This window comes from Gasterosteus aculeatus, chromosome 13 (genome assembly GCF_964276395.1).
Source record: "Gasterosteus aculeatus chromosome 13, fGasAcu3.hap1.1, whole genome shotgun sequence".
Classification (NCBI taxonomy): Eukaryota; Metazoa; Chordata; class Actinopteri; order Perciformes; family Gasterosteidae; genus Gasterosteus; species Gasterosteus aculeatus.
The window spans coordinates 10,149,209-10,168,850 of record NC_135701.1 but is presented as its reverse complement, the minus strand read 5'-3'; the positions used below and the strand labels follow the sequence as shown (position 1 = coordinate 10,168,850).

Below are 19,642 nucleotides of genomic sequence, written 5' to 3'. Positions count from 1 at the left end.
TATCGCAAACAATGACTGGTCTATAATGTTAGATAAAGAAAAATGTGGCATCAATATCCAACCTGATGAAGGGTATTCAAAACATACACAGTGGCTTATATGAACCACAGGTTATAAATGGTCAAATATTAAAGGTTGCCTTCAGCATAAAAATACTGTTCTACAGTAAAAATGTATAAGCAGAAATTCAACCTTGATGGAAAAATGAAACCCAGAAAAAAAAGTTTACACTTATTACAATACATGGCCATTAGTGTTGTCTGCATGTACCTTTCTCATCATTTAATTATGGTATAACGGTACGTATTGTCACTCAAAAGAGCAACTCAATCACTGACCACTGTTGCATCAGAGCGGTAAAGTCATTTGTCACCATGAATTTGCAGGGCGGACTCTTTCTTTTCAGAGGTCAAAAGCATGATGCAAGATACACCTGCTGTTGCCTTTTGCAGGATGTGTGGTGTGCCGGTTGTTCACATTTATATTGAAAGTCTAAATATCAATCAACATTCATTGCATCCAACAATAAATCCCAGAGATTCAAATGGCTGTCAAAAGCAGGTTAATAATAGACTGAAGGGCCATCCCAACACTGGTGAAAATGGAATGAAGTTAAATTATGTTCCATAATTAAATACAATGCATATGCAAAGTTGTAGGTGTAGTAATCATGGACAAACTACTTGCATGTCTTCATGCAAAAGTCTTAGCAGCGCAGATTGCATTCTCTCAGGGCATTCCATTAACATGGACCATCACCCTTTTTCACTTTGTACACCCACATGTTGAGCTCAGTCACTGTTACTTCAGCACTCTCATTCTCAAATTTCAGCCAGGAAAAAAGAAATACTAAACTCTTCAGTTATTCTGTTAAATAAGAAATAAGGAACAATAAATTAAACTGTAATATAAATTGTTTCAGCCGTGACAATAACTCAAGAAACACTCAGGAAGCACACAGGAAGCACAGTTTGAAGGAGAGTATATTTTGGGTTCTTTGGAGAGTGTTTCACTAGTTTCGGGGTTTGAGAACAAAGCAACGCAGCCCCTAAAAAAGCCTTCTCATCGAATTGATCAGATGTTTTCACAGAGATAAACTTTTCTTATGAGTCAACAATATTTCACAGGCTTGCTATATTTTTTACTAGATTTCATTCACAACTATACAAATATCTGTGGACTAAACAATCCTCATTTCAGACAATTAAAGCAACATTTTATTTGGCTAAAATGGAGAATTTTCTCTAGGTCCTTACAGGAGAAGAAAATAATCATCAATATTCTGTAAAACCCTTTGAGATAATGTTCCCTCACTGGCCAGCAGAATTCAGGCTCATTTAATAATGAAATAGGAAAATAAATACAGAATTTAGGTAAAATCATCTTTGCAGCATAGATTGTCTCCTATATAGAATTTTCTACCATACTTAATATTTACTCTTTACGTGTATATATTTCTTCTATTTTAGCCATATAATTACAAAACAATAACATTCTGAGACTTTTTCTTCATTTACATTTCACAATAGATAGTTACTGGTCGTGGCAGCAGAACTGACCATACTTACCTAAACTACCTAAAGTAAGACAAAGTAGTACAATCTTAATCTTGTTTTTAAACATATTACTCTAAACAAAGGTCCATTAGGATTTTCATTTCAAAGACTAGACAATACAAGAATGTACTAAGAAATATGTTAAACTATTTCAGATTGTTGCAAGCATAACTGTCCTGCATGTCTTCACTTAACACTAACATTTACATGTTATAACAAGTTTTTCTAACAATTTTCACTTCCACTATTATAACAAATAGGAGTCAAAAACAGCACTTTACGGCACAAAAACTACAGTACCGGAATGTACAGTATGTCCAGCAGCAAACATGCAAACACAGTCACACACACTCCTAAACAAACCCACACTCACACACACACATACACATACACGTCCATGAAAAAACATCCACACAAAAACTGAATACAGACATACACACTTACAGCTACAACAGTACACACTGTCCTACGCTAACACCCCCAAAAGTACAACGGGTCTCAAATGGTGCAACGAAACGATGCAACATGACGACTATTGTTATGATCGGCTAACCACAAGGACAAGATGGGTCAGAGCGAAGAATAAATAATTAAACAAGAAACCTAAAAAAAAAAAGTTCACACAATAAAATAAAGCATTAGATAGGACCATTGGAAATAAAGCGATAGGACCATTGAATGTAGTTGAAATAAAGCATTGTCATGGTGATATTTCACTAGAGTGGAGCTTTGTTTCATACAATGCAAAGCCCCACAGTAGCCCTACATAGTAGAGCTCTGCTCACATTTGTCAGAGATATCCAGATTGATTATCCGTTTTACTTGAGTTTTTGTCGAAATAATAATACACAAAATACATTTTATTTTAACTTGATACTAGAAAATGGAGTAAAAAAAAGAATAAGATGTGTTATCTTGTTTCCCATGCACATTTTTTGCAAAAGGTAACTTAACTATCGGATAAGGCTCATTAAATTACATTAAAAGTATATCGGTCCAAGAAATACACTCTAAATGTATCCTGCTTCAGATATTGCTGTGGTTGTTACCACTAAAGTTGGCCAAGCAGAGATAGTGACGAACAATTAATCAGCTAGTTTTGCGAGCTGACCATCACGTCCATTTAATCCATTTTCTAAGCTGACGTGTGCTGTGACCATGGGCAGTAGCCCCTGAACCCGCCCCGCTCACTTTGCTTCTGCTCTTCTTTTTTTTGTGTCCCCTGCAGGGTCTTTATTCCCAGTGGCGGAACATTTCAAATGATTCCTGCATCTTTTTTTCCTAGTTGCTGTATGGATGCTAAATTTCCGAAGCAGGGAATATCAACAATAGTAGACGCATACCACCAATTCAGATTGCAAGGCAATCTCCATTAGCCGATTTGCAAAAGCTTATGAAAAAGTGATTGTTGATTGGCCTGGGGATGCCTGTGTAGAATATTTTGGATTTAAACTATTTTCTAACTACGTCTCTATGGTCAGAGTTACATATGTTTCACAACTAATGAAATTGATTTGTGAGCAATGTTTGTGGCAAGTATATCGTACTCAAAAGCATTTACTGTCGACATGCGGTCTGCTGACATTACTGCTACAACAGTGCAGAGTATCAAACCACTGTCACAAAAGGGGGAAGATGGTATTAAGTAACCGCTCTTTTACGCTGCATGACCGTAGGATCCTTGAGTATTTCCTAATGCAATGTGTCAGCTCCCTGTACTGTCCACACCTGAGAACGGACAAAAGGTAGAAGAAACACAGGACCCAGTGAAAAGACCTACAAATAAAAAAATATACAATGTGCACAGCTCAATAGAACAACTCAAGGCAAAGTAAGCCGTCTGGACCAACCAGATGGCTGTTCCTGAAAAGGATGGCATCAGAAACTGTATCATTTCATCACAGAAAACACACAGTGTAATGGATGTATTCGATAAAAGACACAACAATTGGCTATGTGATCTGAGACGACAGCAGGACGAGGTTTCGCTTCAGACCCCTGAACCCTCTGTGTCTTTTTCTTTCTCCTCGGCAGCAGAGCCCTGGCCGCTGCTGTCCTCTGCTGGACGTCCTGTGGACTCACGCTCAGCTGTTGTCGTGGCGACGTCTAGCACTTTCATCTTGGCCTGTGTGGGGCTACCAGGGCGGCTGTGGCTGTGGCTACGATGGCTGCGGTGCTTTGCTCTGCGGGGGCTGGGGCTGCGGGACCCCCCCTTCGTGGGGACGACGGTGCCGTCCTCGTCTGAGCTGAAGTCAGAGCTGTCCGAAGAACTGGCATCAAGGGCTGAAGTTGGGAGCTGGATCTGGAGATGGATGAAGCAGATAATACAGATTTAGGGGAGAGAAGGGTCGGTGAAAGTAATGAAAAGCCCTAAGATGCAGATGGGAACACCACCTTACCACAGATGTAATATTCCCCTCTTAGACACAAGGAAGCAGTGCCAAAGTGCCATGATTACCTGAAATGGCTCTGTTACACCCACAATGGTGCTCATGTTGTTGCTATAGTAACCCAAGATGAAGTCTCCTGAGCCTTTTGGTAATTCCTCCTCAGTAAAGGTCACCTGGGAAGCGGTTATATAGACATTTATTAAATGTGAAAGAAAATGACATCACGGGCAATTCAATACGCAACCAGATTACCTGATGGTCTTGTCGGGTAAAGTCAGCTTCCTCTTGCTTGGCCCACACATATCCCACATAGTCCTTATGGTGCTTGAAACCCACCTAGGGTGGCAAATTGGTAACACACAGTGATATTTACGATAATGTTCCTGTTGATTCACTGACGCGGATTCTTCGGAACATTGAATTGGCTCGTGGAGGTACAAATGTTTACCTTAAACAGTCCGATCCAGTCCCAGGAGCTGCGTGGGTAGTTGGGCGCCAGGCGGAATTTTGCTACGGCATCATCGATACTGTTCCACTCATCCTCCACTATGATGGTGACCAGCGGCATATCTAACTTGTACGGGAACTAAAAAGAACATTTACAATAAACTTTTGTACTATCAAACGGCTGTACTGATCAAAATGTGTCCACAGCATCAATTAAAGCATAGACGATGGTTCCCCCATTTAAAGTGGTAGAGCATTTTGAGTTTAATTTGGAAAACAAATGATTACATTATTATAAAAGCACCAGTGTTGAAATAAAATAATGCCAGGTCCAAGTCACCTTTCCAAAGTCTCACCTGCAGGGTAAAGATGGAGGAGACTGGTTTGTGGTCACTGACGGTGTATTCCATGTGACTTCGGTAGTAGTGTTGCGTCACTTTGGTCCCACTGGTCAGCCCCAGAGTGGAGCCACGCTTCCCCGCGCCGGCAGCAGCGGTGGCTCTCAGGCGCCACAGGATCCGGTCGGTCCAAGCCGGTTTACGTTTTTTCCCACTTGGTGAGCGGAAATTAAGAGAGAAAGATGGGGAGAGATTAAACTAATTTTTAAATCATGTGGATACAATGGTCACTTCCACGCTCTCGCTAAGGAAGACCTTTAGGAAAAGGGATTGTTATTAAACTAGAGTCGCACCTTGTGTCATATGTATCTGTTCCAACGTCAAACTTGTAGGTGGGAGGAAATTTCAGCGGCCCCTCTTGGAAACCCTCCAAAACGGTCTCACTGTCTTTGGCCATATTGAGCTGCAACAGTGAAGAAGGGGTTAGCATGCTTCTCTAGTGCCTTCTAGTGGCCTCACATACACCATGCATAGTCCACTCGACAAGAAACAAGATTTCAGCGTGTACTTCTACATTTAAGAATGTTTTGATAACCTAAAAAAAATTAATAATCAAAAGTGAACCTGATTCTGTAAATACGAAGGAGCTAAGGAAAACATTTATTTCCAGGAGGCCACATGCCGAGGAGTTACATTTTACGGTCTTCTCTATTAGAGAGCCTGTTTTACCTGATCCTTTTCCCACAGCATTGGAAATTTGTTGGTATCGATGGCGGTTTTAACAACTTGCATTTCCAGGTCTTCTATGCGGAAGTTAAGATCCCCAAACCAGAAGACCACACTGAAAAAAAACAGTCAATTTAAAACAAGTACAAGTACCTACGTGCTACTGAGGAACACCAGTCTGGGATTGTTTTCCACAGATATATCGAGGTGTAAAGGTTGCGCTGACTTACTCGTGGTCGAGAACACCAGTGGCCGTCTGGCCCTCAAACTGCTGCTGCTGCAGGATGCTCTCAAAGTCCTCCATGCGCTGCCCAGAGTTTTCCATGTGAGCCGGCAGGTGGCAGTTGAGGAAGCAGATGGTGTGTCCGAACGCCGACATGCGGGCGCTAACACCACCTTTATTCCCCTGTAACACCGGCAGGTACATGGCGGTGGTCAAAGCATTTTAAAGAAGGAGAAAACAACGCCGTAGGGAAGACAGCTTTTGTGTTTCATTTTCTCATTCTTTAGTTTTTCAAAAATCCCATTACTGTCTAGAGTGATGGATTGGTCTGTGGTGTGTGTGTAAGGCTGTCTGTGCCACAAACAGGAAGTCAATCATCAATATGTAATGCTGTACAGTAAAGTGCACAGTGGGGGGGGGGCAGGATGAGGTCGAGGGTGTCCTGCTGCTGTTCTCCCAACGGCTCTGACCCACTAAAACACAAAAGACGTTTCAGTGTAAAGTGTGAAGATTGGGCTGAGGCCCGAATGAGTTCCAACAGGCAGGATTTGAATCCCAACGGAGCGCTGTGTCATTATTTCAGTGAACAGAATCAGAGTTCTGAAACTAATTTATCAACCCATTTTTTTTAACTAGTTTTCTTGACCTGCTTTTTATTTTCATAAAACTGGTTGGGACTGTCAAGTATAAAGACTGGATGAAAGCAAATAGCCTGTTGTGAAATGTCCATGATGCAATGCTGAGGACAGAATGGCGGCAGTAGCGGTCTCACCCAGTAGCCCCCGAGGCCGGTTCGGGTGGTCTCAGTCTGGACCCCGCGGAGGAAGGGCAGATGGAAGTACTTGGCAAAGACCAGGAGCAGCAGCCCCTGCATCCGCTGGGAGGTTACCTGAGGGCATGATAGGTAAATATAAGGAGGCACTGTGCCTAATCCTGAAAAGAGAGCAGCTGTACAGTTCAGGGTAACGGTTTGACAATCTTTATAACGTTCAAAATTTCAATACACAAATCCTCTGAGCTGAGTCAGGCTTTGCTGTGTGTCCTTTTCTCTCCCCGGCCTCTCTCTATCCCTCTGTGTTTGCATTAAGCCCTGCAGGAGCCAGCGGTGCGGCTCTCTCTCCGCTTTACATGAAGCGCCGCACATTAAGGAGGCCACAGCTTGTGGTCTTCCCTCGCTGTGCGGCGGCGTAGCACTTTAAGGATGGAACGCGATGTACGTGCTGCAGGCACTCGACGGCCAGACATTTCCTTTCTCCGAGCCCCCAGCATCTCAAAAGCGCGCTCCTTCTTACTGCCTCATAATGATGTGCAGATTTTGACATTTGTGCACATATTTCTTTTACTGTACAAGTAGGGCAGAAAGCTGACGCATGCTTGATATATCAAGCCCCTCCCCAGATATGTATGTCCATCTCTCCCTCTCCGTCTCTCCACTGGTCAACACATCCCAACCCCCAATTGCAGGCTGAAGAAGCTTGATCACACCCCGCCTGAAAGGCCTGTGGCCACAACGGAGGCGCACATCTCTGCACGTGACTCGCTTGTATACTAACCGGCTATTTGAACTACTTTGTTGCGTAATGGAATCTTCCGACCCGTGAAGTGGACTTACTTTATGTGTGGTACGTGTGTTTCTATGGGAAAAGTCTGAAAGGGTGCACCTCTGCCTGAATGCATCGTGGGTGAAAGCATTTCTTATCAACATACTTAGGAAAGTAATTTAAATCCAAAGACAAGTGGGTTTGAGAGATAGAGAGAAGTTTGGAATAAGTTTAGTGCAAAACAAGAGCTTACTTTTTCCAGTCTCTAATTATGACGCTCACAAGCATCAACATCTTCTCTTCTTAAGGTGACTCTTAGATTCTGTCCACCTTGTTGTGACTACACAGATTCCCAATGAATCACTAATCTACCTCTACTTAAAATTCCAACTAAATGCCCATAACCTGTTCACAGCATAAAGACCCACATGAAAAGGTACACGAAAAGGTCATGTGGAAATTATTTTCACCAGGTTTAAGCTATAGTAGCGGTGCATGACATAACTGGGGGACAGCATCAGGCTCACTGTCAGCGAGACGTCAACACTCACGACAACGGCATCCAAAAATAAAACAGCACTCTTTTGGCTCGACAGTTGATTCACACTCTCTGGCTCACCATGCCAACAGAGCCACGGAGCGTTTCAGATGCAGCAGGGCGAACACCAACCTCAGCTGGTATGCACCATCACACCAGACCGTCACCAGACAAGAAACGTTTTAGATGGGGAAGTAAACAAATGTTTGAACTTCCCGAATATTATCAGGGAATACGTACTGGGAAGTGTTTTCTACATTCTATTCAACATGAGACAGTTTATTTACTAGTGTGCAACCTTTCCACAGTGGCTGCAGAAAAAGGGGAGCAGGTCTGCATTCAAGGCACACGGAAGGGAGCTGACATTACATGCCTGTTTTAAATGATCCACCCATCCACAGCTCGGGGAACAAAATGAGCCGAGGCTGCAGCAGAGGAGCAGAGATCTCATCAGCGATAACGTAATGCGTATGAAGCTGTTGCCTTCCAGTTTGAGCGCGTGCATATGTGTTGATAATAAAAGCCATTACTGACCAGCACATAACCAAAGGGGCTGAGTCTCTCCATGCAGACCTCGCTCCATTGGTCTGTGAAGAGGACGTCTTTCAGCCTTTTGTTAATCATAGAGTTCACTTCCTGCAGCCTTGAAGGAAAACGACAAACAGCAACACACAGGGGTCAAAATCCAACAGAGATTTAAGAGGAGCTGATAAGGGAAAGCTTTGATAGTGTAATGGTGGGTTAATAAATGAAAGGAACCCGTAGCCATCAGGAGAGAGACGTCCCGGGGGTTCAGAACGGAGCCTGACTGCTCATTAGCGACAGTCTTGTTAAGTGCCGACGTGTTAAACGTGTGCACAGATGGAAGCTTCAGCTTTCACGTGGAAGACAGTGGATGCGCCACAAAACTCACCCAATGATGTACATGTCAGTGTTTCCATCTCCCACATTCAGCCCCAGCAAGGAGGTGATGTCATCAGGTGGTGTGGCTGAACCCACGTTCCAGGTGATGAAGTGCAGCCTGTTGGAGACAATAGGTCGTAAACTCTCAAGTGAGACAGCTGAACCCTTCGATCAACACCTAGAAGTTAACATCACGTTAACACCATGTTTGTCAAAAATGATTTCAAAATCAAGTAAAAGATAATGATAAGTGATAATTTTCTTTTTACAGGCCAATGGTAGTTGATGGGATATAGGCCTTTTAGGGAAAGCTCTATAAAAAGCAGTACGCTCAACAGTGTTATCATTGAACTGCCACTTCCAGAAGACTCTTCACACAGCACCAGTGTGTCGTAGCTGATTTACAGCTACGTAGCTGATAAACACTTTTATTTTACAAAATTATTAATTAAATATCATCTGACGCTTTTTTTTTTTTTTATGTTGCAACGCAACTGTGAAACATGTCAATGATTTACTATCTATTATAATACGGGTACATGAACTCCAGCGTTCTGATTGGTTGAGAGTGAGTCACGGGGGGTTGCATTATTGAGCAATAATGTACTGTTGCTGTTCACATTGACCCGAGCGTTTCATATCACTCCGCACTCAAAGTAGCAGGTTAGATTTTGACATTTTAGCTTTTTGCTCGGTGGCGATCGACGAAAAAAAAACAGAAATCCCACAAATGATCAGTTTCGGGCAACACGAGCTTCTGCAACCGAACAATCAAGGTGGACGTCATGAGCGATGTGAATGAATGAGATGGTGCTTAGAATACTGAAATGAGATACAACATTCGGTGGCTAATTTGTGCTGAAAGGCAGCTATTTACTTACTATTTATAATTTTGCTCGTATTATAAAAGCAATAAGGTACTTGAGGGTTTCCTAACAACGCCCCTGAACTGTTACATTATTGGACGATAAAGTACAGCCTAAAGTACAGATGAGATCAAATTAGACTCGTGGGGTTTCTGAATTCTTAAAACATAAACAACAAAAAAAGAACATGTTTAATAAGGAAATGTTTCCTGACAGAAACAAAGAACAGTGTCAAATAGTTATGGTCACCACAATCTACACGTTCACTACGATCACGTAGGCCCGCAGCGTGGACTGTCAGTGTACACAAATAAATTCCGTGTGCAAGCCTTTTTTTTTTCTTTTTCTCAGCTGTTCTGGGTGGAAAGCGGAAGTTAAGACATGCTGAGACGTGCAGATTAGAACAAACACTGATGAGGGCACTTGCCTGAAGTCTTCCACCACCTGGGCCTGCGTGTCCGCGGTACCGGCTACAGAGAGGGCCCGCTGTGCATGAGGGTTGAGGTGAGGAGCCACGGGCCTGCTGTCAGGTGGGTGGGGCACCGACGCAGCCCTAACCGGGTGGTGACCCGGCCCTTTCGGACCAGCCTTGGCGCTCGGCCCCGAGCGCTCTCCTGTGGGTTTGAATGCTGCGGAGCGAGAAGGTTTGGGGCGACTTGCCGCAGGGCCATCGGTGTCGCACTCCTCCTGGTTTGCCACAAGAGTGGGCTCAGCTTTGGGCTCAGCTTTGGGCTCAGAGATGTCCACAGAGCCCTCCACTCTGGCACTTCTCTGTGGCCGTCGAGGCCTGGCAGAAGCTGCAGGCTGGTTGACAGTGGAATCTGGGTCTGGAGCCGCTGCGTCCGATTCTGTAGCTGCGGCCATTGTTAAAGCGTCTGCTGCTCCCTTTGGGTCGTCTTCCAGCATCTGGCTTTGGATCATAGGATCTTGGTCCATTTCTTAAGATTGCTGAGGCAAAAAAACCAAAAAGGAATGTTTCAACTTGCAACATTATCATTTAAGCTATTTAAGTCATCTATCTAGAACATCAATAAACACATAACTCTGAAGGTAACAATCTTGTTTAGCATCAGAATAGTCAAAGAAACAGGGCAAAAGTCGCTGTGACCATAAAATGATGACATCATGTAATCAGGAAGGTGTATTCTAAACAATACAGACCGAATATGCCTTTCAAACACTGGACAGAAAGCCATGTGGCTACTTTACAAATGACAAGTGAATTCAGCTGATGAGTGCGGGACTGTCATGAGACCATCTTGACCCAGCAGGGCAACCGAGTGAGTCATTCCGGCTCCAACCATAGCAACTTTTCAATTACCTGCCTTAGCAGGGCCTTGAAAACAGATACATGCAGTCACATGGTCCGACAGAGGAAGACATCAGAAAGAACAATATACAAAAAAAAAAAAAACTAGAGAGGATCAGAAAGAGACAAGGATATAAGGACGTATTCCCCCACTGTCCTAACCTCTTAGAGCTTTAGGTTGGAAGATTTGCATAAAAGCAGGCTTGGACATCATCGTCCCTACTCGTGCCTAAGCCGCCTGCAAGTCCAGTAACCAGGGAGATGCTCAGTCAGTTCATATCAGCTCAGAGCACCTGTCACACGCTAACATGAGGGGATGCTGCATGGCTCAGACCCGCATAAACAAACAAACGGAATGGAGTAAACGACAATGCATGAAGAGGGAGCAGCAGAGAGATCAGACGGACACAGAGAGCACAGGAGGACATTAATAATGGAGTAACAATCCATCCAATTATGGCAAGAATAAATGGCCTTTATCGACTGCTGGTTAATGGGACAAAATATAAATTTATGCACTCCTGTTTTTCAAAAGCTTTAAAATGTAATTGATGATATTAAAGTGTAAAAAATGTCTTTTAATTCTGGTCTGAAGAAGAAATATATTAAGGAAACTGTAGTCCACACATTATATCATCAACAATTATATAAAAATCGTTTGGATGTTGAATCCCTAAAACACAGAAAATGCCACGTAGAGTAGAAGGGGACATGTCCTTGTGCTTGTGGACATGAGTGATCCTGAGAATAGCTGATTTGAATAAAAACTGTGGCAGACCGACCCAGATCCATCAGCTCGGAGTAATAAAAGTGCAACACACGATAAGGCACCATAAAATGTCTGAGTCCTTTATGAGTGCGAGAGGACGCGTTCGTTATTATGGCAGCACAGTCAAATCACGGAAGCCATTATACGCTCTACATGCTTCAAACGCTGTCCTCTACTTTTAAAAAGGGTGTACTTTTGTCCAATGGCGACGCAGGATTTTCCGCTTGGGGACGGAGAAACAACAGAGCCCTCTCATAATTATTCACACGACCTTGAAGAGACGGAGGTCATGACTTACATGCCGAGAGGCGGGTTGCCTCGGTACTCTACATGTGCCCAGAGACACGCTGGTCTTTCGGTCCACCAATAGCCGGGCGCCTCGCTGGGCGTAATGTATTCATATGGTCCATGTATGGCATTTAGTGGGGAGGGGGCACACGTGGGAGTGGGTGGGTGCAAAACGAGTTGAGGGAATCGAGAGGGAGAGGTGAGCGAGACAGCCCATTCAGTGACAGCACTGTGTCTCTTCACCGAGTGTCTCCACATTGATCCTCTCACACTTCCCTCTGGCACTATCTAATTTTCCAGCCTTAATCCCCCCCCTCCTCTCCTCTCCTCTCTCTCTTATCGTCCCGTTTCTCTAATCCTTTTTCTCTCCCCATCCCCTCCCAGATGCTATTGTTCCATCTCACCCACCTTCCTTGCACAGCCATTGATTCGCTCATCCCACCGATTTGATTTTTCACATCCTATATTTTTCCTTTCACACCAAGACGAGCGCCAACGCTATTCCTGGCCTAAAGTATTTTCATTCCTTTCCTCTTCTGCACCCACTGTGCTCTGAGGGGACACTTGGGCTCCTCCAGCGACATTCTCTGCATTGTTTCCTTCAGCCAAACACCTCCCAGTCGCTGTAACGTCGAGGCGCTGTAGTACGCCGCAACAACTGGACGTTATCACATTCAGTGGCTCGGGGGAACATAGGGAGATAACCGTTGGCTCAGAACATGTTCAAACCATGTATGAGGAAGATGGTCCAGTATGTGTTTTTAGGGTCATTCATACTAAATTGTTTATTTAGAAAAAGGAAATTCAGACATACTGCGTGCTAAAAACTACGATGCAGTTCTCCTATCAAACATTTTGCAACTTTCTTTCCAGTATTTTTTTTTCTCCGGGAACTATGTCGTCAGATATCACTTCTTATTCCGCTCATGTTCACAACGAGAGGGTGGAATGATTTGATAACCAATGTGGCACGGTGTTTACACGCACCCTCCCGAGGGGGAGTAAGCTCAGAGAACCAGGAGGGATGCAATGCAACAGACAGCAGCCTCCTTCCAGGCTTCTTAAAGGGATTATTTAACAACACAGATAGTTTTGGATGACCGAGTCTGTTGAGTGATGGGAAGCCATATTTCCGTTGTTTCTATTTAAAGAGAGTAATCTATATCCTCCCTTAGATTTCACTCCCCCTGCTCTGCACGGCTGCACTAGCGTCATTCCAACCAAAATGTTGACTACACTTTGCACGTTCAATGTTGTTGTTACAGGCAAGCAGGGTGTTGGTGTTCGGGGCCTCCGGGGGCCATATGCCCCTGTGACAGGGACACTAATGGTGACCTGGGCCGAAATGACTCCTGCAGCTGCTGCCACAGCTGTAAAAGGCTCCCCTGGGTCCTAGTGCCACTTATATTCCCTCTCCTGCATCCAGGGGGCCTCATCTTTGTGATTAGGTCACAGCCTAGGCTGCAGGTTGTCAAAAGTATTCTGTTTACATTTGAACACTGCAGACATGTGCTGACAACATAGAGCTGAATGTCCGCACAGCAAACATTTGTGTCGTAAATAGACATTTCAGATTGTGCCAATTAACAATTATGGAAGCCAGCCAAATGGAAACATTCACGTTGGCTTCATTTAGCCTAAAAGGCCCTCTTTAAAAGGAAAATAATCACCACGTCAAGCTGCACCCGGTTCACCAAGTAATTGCTGTGTGTGCATGCATTGCACAATGTGGAGTAAATGGGGTAAAGATTTTCATTGAGTCCAACATAATCTGTCTGTGAAGGAATTTGGCTATGCAATCAAGTGTGACAAAAAAAAATCATTAGGAAAGATAAAAATAAATCCACTGTGCTTGGCACGTGAAAAAGGCCACGGCTATGTGCAATAACATCTGCATGTGCAGTAAAAGTCATTGCCTGCATGTTCCTTCCTGTTCAGTTAGTGGATTTAAAAGAAGAATACAGAACTGCAGCTTCTTTCTTTTCCGTTCCGCTGAGCGAACCTGTTAGGTGAGTTATTATCAGTGAATTTGAAGTCAAATCTAATAGAGCCTTTTGAAATTCAATTTGGCTACAGATGGCTATGTTTGCAGCTTAATCCTCTAGCAGTGCATCAATCGCATTACAGTACACGGTTGCATGTAACGGCCATCTGAATACTACACTGTAAGTGATCCAGTGGATCATAAAACACTTAGATTACAATTACAGTCGACAAGTAGAGTTTTTGACTACCAAGTTGTGTTTGATTTCTATACTCTGTTATGTAAACACTGGAACTGAAGTCCACACTCGTGGCATTTGGCCAATGGTAGATATTCATGTTTATATATATGACACAGAAATGACTGCTGGCTCCACTGAACAGCAGCACACAAATACAGTATCTGGCCTCATTACACTCCTGCTTCAAGGACAATATTCATCTGGCTGGCAAAAGGGATGAAGGTCATTGTATTTCAGTGTTTTGCCATCAAATATTAACTCAGACACACAGGTGCGTGTGTGTGCATGCATTTGTGTGTATATTTGCATTGGATGAGGGAAGAAAACCACAAACGTCTGCCTGATTATGATTCTCTCGCGTGGGGAATGTGAGAATGATGATTGGTTCATTGTTAATCATCACGGTGTTGCTTTGCAAACAAATGCCGTACCGTGTATGAATAGACACAGCGCCACTATCACTTCTCACGCAGACACAACTAGAGGTCTATTTACAGGTGATGTCAAGATGATACCATGGAGAACAACAAATGTCCCCTGTGTGTGTTTCTTCTGTCCACTCGTGAGTAACAGCACAATAACACAACAAACAGCTGATTTGTCATCACCTTTTACCTGTTTGTGTTCCTGCGCGTTGATGGTTTGAAACAGCTGATGGATTTCGGGTAAAATGTGTCTACAGATGAAGCGGTGCCTCGGCGGAGGTTGTGAAATTACGGGAATCACGAGAAGGAGTGAATCGTTGACCGAAAACAGGCTGAACTTTCCCTTCCAGTCGCCCTCGAAGATGAAACCATCGGCATGCCAGCCGCCTGCCTTCCTTCCTGCCTTCCCGCCTTCCTTCCGTCCTTCCTTCCTTCCTTCCGTCCTTCTTTCCGTCCTAAGCAGGGAGGTGACAGGTGGGTTTGGAGAGCGATGCCGGTGAAGCTACATCTCATAAACACGCCACGTCCCTCCTGGCTTTAAAGACCCGGGCTGCGCCTTCCCGGTGCCCTTCAAATTAAAACCAAATCATCCGGCACCGACAGAGAGAGAGCGAGAGAGAGAGAGAGAGAGAGAGAGAGCGAGAGAGAGAGAGAGAGAGAGAGAGAGCGAGAGAGAGAGAGAGCGAGCGAGGCGGTGGGTGATGATTACACTGCGCGTGAAGCGCACAGAGCTAAAGCACGCAGATAGGAAACGTCATGGCAATTACACAAACATGACTTCCGCTCGACATCGGCTTACGTAACACCGAAAACACCGACGGGCCGTCCGCCTATGGACGTGCGCATGCCAAATGGCCTTTTAACTGTACAGTGGTAATTCAAAAAACAAAAAGCCGTTCTATGTAGTCAAAGTCTATGATGACGCTCTACTGACGCCTAGCGGTTGGAAGGGAGAAGTGTTTGGCTTAATAACGAGCAGTGGCTTCTAACTCACTAGAAACACCTGCTTCTGAGCGTCATCTTTAAACTGCTGAGAGAACTTGTGTTGGTGGACAGCCCCCCCCCCCCCCCCGTCCGTGTCCGTTTTATGGTTTAAGTGGTAAAAGTAACTATCAAAAGGTACACAAACAGGTCGTCTTGGCAGGAATTTGTACTGTTAAGATACTTGTCAGGGGTTACTTTATGAGGGCTCACTTCAGTTGATTCAGCTGATGAAATCGACATTGTTTTTGTTCTTTCATTACCAATGTCATACTATGTATTTCAATACTTTTAATATGGGACATATGTAACATAATAACCCTTGAGATGCACCAATACTGATACTGATGTTGCATGTAAGTCCGATTATGAGTCAAATAGGTATCAGTGACAATTTTCATAAATAGTAGATGCAGGACATTTTTTATTGTTAGAATTTTGTTTTGCAAATGTCAGAAAGCAATCTTTAAGTCAGCCTCATGTTTCCTTACACTTGACATAATGTTACCAAGCAAACAGCTTATAAACAAGGGTGTTGGTATTGGCTGATACCTGAGCCCAAGTACCAGTATGGCAAGTATACATCTGATACTTTTGCGCGTGCACCTAATCCATGACCTTTGTTCAAAGAGGTCACATGCACACACGACAGTATCTTGTTTCCCAGTTGTTCAAGGCTTTTATCCTCAGATGTTGATGTCTGACTAACCGCTCCCCGGGCAGCCCTTACGCCTGCACACTACTCCTCCTCCACTCCTGTAACCAGGGGTTACAAATGCAATGTAAGTCGCTTTGGATAAAAGCGTCAGCTAAATGACATGTCATGTAATGTAATGATAGTAAAAATATATGTCTTACACGTGATGTAGCTGCGTTCTGCAAAGGAGCTGACAACAAACTGAACCAACACTTTTACAATAACCATAGCGTGGATGCAATACCCTGCAGTGAGGTGTTTCCTGTTCAAACTAACCGTATATGAATTGGATATGATCATGTATCATGTATGAGAAATGGTCAACAATGTGAGAAAGACACAGAGACACGCAAATATTATCAACTTATGTCCATTCAGCTCAGGCTCCATGTTTTAGGCATAACATTTAGCCTTCTACTGATGAAATCAATCATCTGTAACTCTTCCAACGTGTAAGAACACTCACTTTGTAAGGAGTTTCTCTCCAGTGTGTCAGTGTCATCAAGACGAGTGACGAACTCCCCATAATGAATATTTCTTGTAATGTATTTACTTCCGCAGCTATAATCATGGTTTCTGGATACAAAAGAGCCCACGTGCCGTCTTCCGCCTTCAAATAAATAACGGAAAGTAGTTCGACATTATATGAGCTTGTGTATGTTTTCTTGGGATGTCTTACATTTCCAATGATTAATGCAAAGAATGCATTTGCAATGTATTGGATTGTATCTAAAAAGGGATCTCGCCGATAACCAATGAGCGCCCTGCACGCCTCTCTCTCTCTCCCTCCTCTCCCCCTCCTCCCCTCCTCCTCTGGCTCTCGACGTGGCAGGAGGTCGGGACGTAACGGACGAGCTGCACACATCATCCCTGCTCCTCTTCTGAGTCGCGTGTGCTCTCCTCCAGACACCCGCAGGAACCGGCGCCGGAGCCATGTGGCTGATCGTGGTGGCCGCGCTGCTTCAGCGCAGCTCGGCTCACGCTGCGGAGCTGAAGAACCTGGACGGGCTGGCCAAAGCGAGAGTGGAGGTACGGTGACCCCCCCACACACACCTTCCATGACGCCGGGCTGCATGCGAGGCTGTTTGTATTTACAGTGAGGCTGTGACATATTCATTTCAGTTAGCTCGGGTTGTGTTATTAATGTGTTGCTAAATGCGTTGCCTCACTTTTCCGTGATTTGCGCATGCGTGCGGATGAGCTCTGCAGGCTGCAGCCCGGTTACTTATGCTCTTCAGACAACAAAATATAGATTATTTTGTCATAACGATCGAATTGATAACAGGGATTTAGGGTGTTGCTGTAAATGACCTGGGAATGAACCGTGAGGGTGTGGATGCGGAAGTCTGATTCCTGCACAAAAGTTTGTAAAACTCAACACCTCTCACTGCGGGAAAGCATGCGCGGTCCCCCGGGGTGTCACCACATCACCACCCGGCCCGCGTCACCCGAGAACCGCGCGCAATCTGCTGCTATTGTTGCCGTTGTTGGGTTAGACACACCTGCTGAAACTCAACACCTGCGGCCCAGATTTTTCTTTTCTTTTCAAATGGGTAAGGCAGGCATCACCTATTTTAAATCTGGATGCATTGTGAACACTTAAATCAGGTCATATCCAAGTTTCTCTGTAGTATGAGAGCTGCATGTAAACATTTTGTGTACCTGATGTTGTGTTTCTTTCCAGACGTGTGGTGGATGACAGCTGAACAGGCTCATAGAGGTGAGTTACCTGGCATGTGGTCAACAAGTGCACACTGTTAAAGAGCAGATGCCGACTGAAGCCTCAGCCGCTGTTTTATGGTGTAGACATTTTGCATCTAGAGTTTCAACTAATCCAGATCCGTAACCAAAACTATCTCTGAGTGAAAAGCACTAATCCACTTCCGTCTCCAGGTCAAAGCCTTTGTGGTCCAGGACATTCCTCTTTAGTATCCTTTGCCTAAAGTACTCTGCTGTTACTTGTTCCTGTATGTCGGTTTATGAATTGCACACAGCAAAAAGTGCACTCTGAAGTCTCTGCGGCAATCTTTAACCATCCCTCCCTCAGCCACAACCTGGTGATGAAACACGTTCCTGGGGCCGACCCCGAGCTTGTCCTCCTGAACCACTATTATGAAGAGCTGGATGTAAGTTTTTCTTTTGCAGCATATTTTATATTTGCATTGTGTGGCAACGGGAAATATTTAAAAGCCTCTATATGTACACTTTAAATGGGATCACAGCATACGGACAATTGTGATGTCAGGTATGTGATTTTTTTCATTCTCTTTGGGGGTTTAGATCTTCTACACCAATTATTGTTAATCTGTAAATTCTGCTTCATTTCTCTCTATCCAGAAGTGGAATTAAGACATTAAGCTAAAATGTATCGCTGCATTGAGCTTTTATTTCTGGCCACTTGGGGGCAGAATTTACACCAACCTAAACCCTCAACAGCAGACACATTCAGACTAACATCTAGCGTTCAGTCCTGTGTGCCGGGACACTTCAGGTCACCGACCACAGTGACCGAAAAGCGCATTTAACCTGAAACTTGAATTTAAGACGTGACTTCCTTCCACAGCGGCTCCCCCTGGCTGGCATGAGTCGCTCCGAGATCAACGGGCTGCTGGGCGAATTGGGCTTCTACAAGAAGGCCAAGCCAGAGGACGAGGTGCCGGAGGAGTTCCGCTTCTCTCCAGCCAAAGACAGCCCGTTTAAAGACGAGCGGCCCTACAAGTCCTCCGTAGCCTCTCTCGCCACAGACAACGCCTCCTCAAAGCCCGGAGCAGACGCCACGCACACTGACCTGTAACCTGTCGTAGTGGTGGGGAGTGAAATTCCCACAGTACCGCTAAGCCGATCCACGTCCAGCTGGTTAATGTACTTAATGAAAGAAATACTTGCCATTTCAAAATAAGACTCGCATTTGAGCGTGGTCACTTTCTCCGCTTTGGCAAAAGGCCTCCAAAAGATCCAGTCTTAATTTGCACACATTGTTCTGTTTGATCTTAATTTAGTAGCAATAATAGCCCAACAGTTTGCTTCCAGTGCTTTTTTTACTCTGTACACCAACTGGAAGTGTTTTATTTAGTTTTTTGGTACATTGCGTGTCAATGTTCTTCAAATATTTGCCTTCTTGTCTTCCCCTCGTGTGTCCGATTGCTTTCTACCTACTGGGAAACTGAATGAAGCCTCAGGCTGAAAACTGTCTGACTGGCCTGAGGCTGATGCTACACGTTCTGGTGGGTTTGACTGATGCACACCAGAGGAATGAAGAGCAGGAAAATAATAAAATGTTCAGAAAATGAATATTGCCTGTACTCGTTGATCTGAACAGTCTGTGCCCTTCAAAGTGTGGAGGAATAGTGTACGAGAATGAATGAAAGCATGTTAAACACTCATCAGGATGTTATTATGAGACAATTTAGAGCAATAATT

The 19,642-nt window shown here is 44.3% G+C and overlaps 2 protein-coding genes across 2 annotated transcripts; one reads left to right on the top strand and one right to left on the bottom strand.

Moving 5' to 3' along the window:
- Positions 1-970: 970 nt before the first annotated feature.
- inpp5jb (inositol polyphosphate-5-phosphatase Jb) lies at positions 971-15,282 on the bottom strand. Its single transcript, XM_040194601.2, has 13 exons — positions 14,735-15,282; positions 9,956-10,476; positions 8,673-8,780; positions 8,294-8,402; positions 6,453-6,569; positions 5,688-5,863; positions 5,461-5,572; positions 5,085-5,194; positions 4,750-4,945; positions 4,395-4,532; positions 4,199-4,282; positions 4,015-4,119; positions 971-3,858 (listed from the first exon to the last, which is right to left on the bottom strand). The coding sequence occupies exons 2-13, from the start codon at positions 10,462-10,464 to the stop codon at positions 3,547-3,549; spliced, it is 2,076 nt and encodes a 691-aa protein (XP_040050535.2). The 5' UTR covers positions 10,465-10,476; positions 14,735-15,282; the 3' UTR covers positions 971-3,546.
- Positions 14,884-19,513, top strand: selenom (selenoprotein M). The gene is made up of 6 exons (XM_040194604.2): positions 14,884-15,018; positions 17,055-17,251; positions 17,907-17,942; positions 18,116-18,150; positions 18,270-18,348; positions 18,786-19,513. The coding sequence occupies exons 2-6, from the start codon at positions 17,156-17,158 to the stop codon at positions 19,014-19,016; spliced, it is 477 nt and encodes a 158-aa protein (XP_040050538.1). The 5' UTR covers positions 14,884-15,018; positions 17,055-17,155; the 3' UTR covers positions 19,017-19,513.
- The last annotated feature ends 129 nt before the right edge of the window (positions 19,514-19,642 follow it).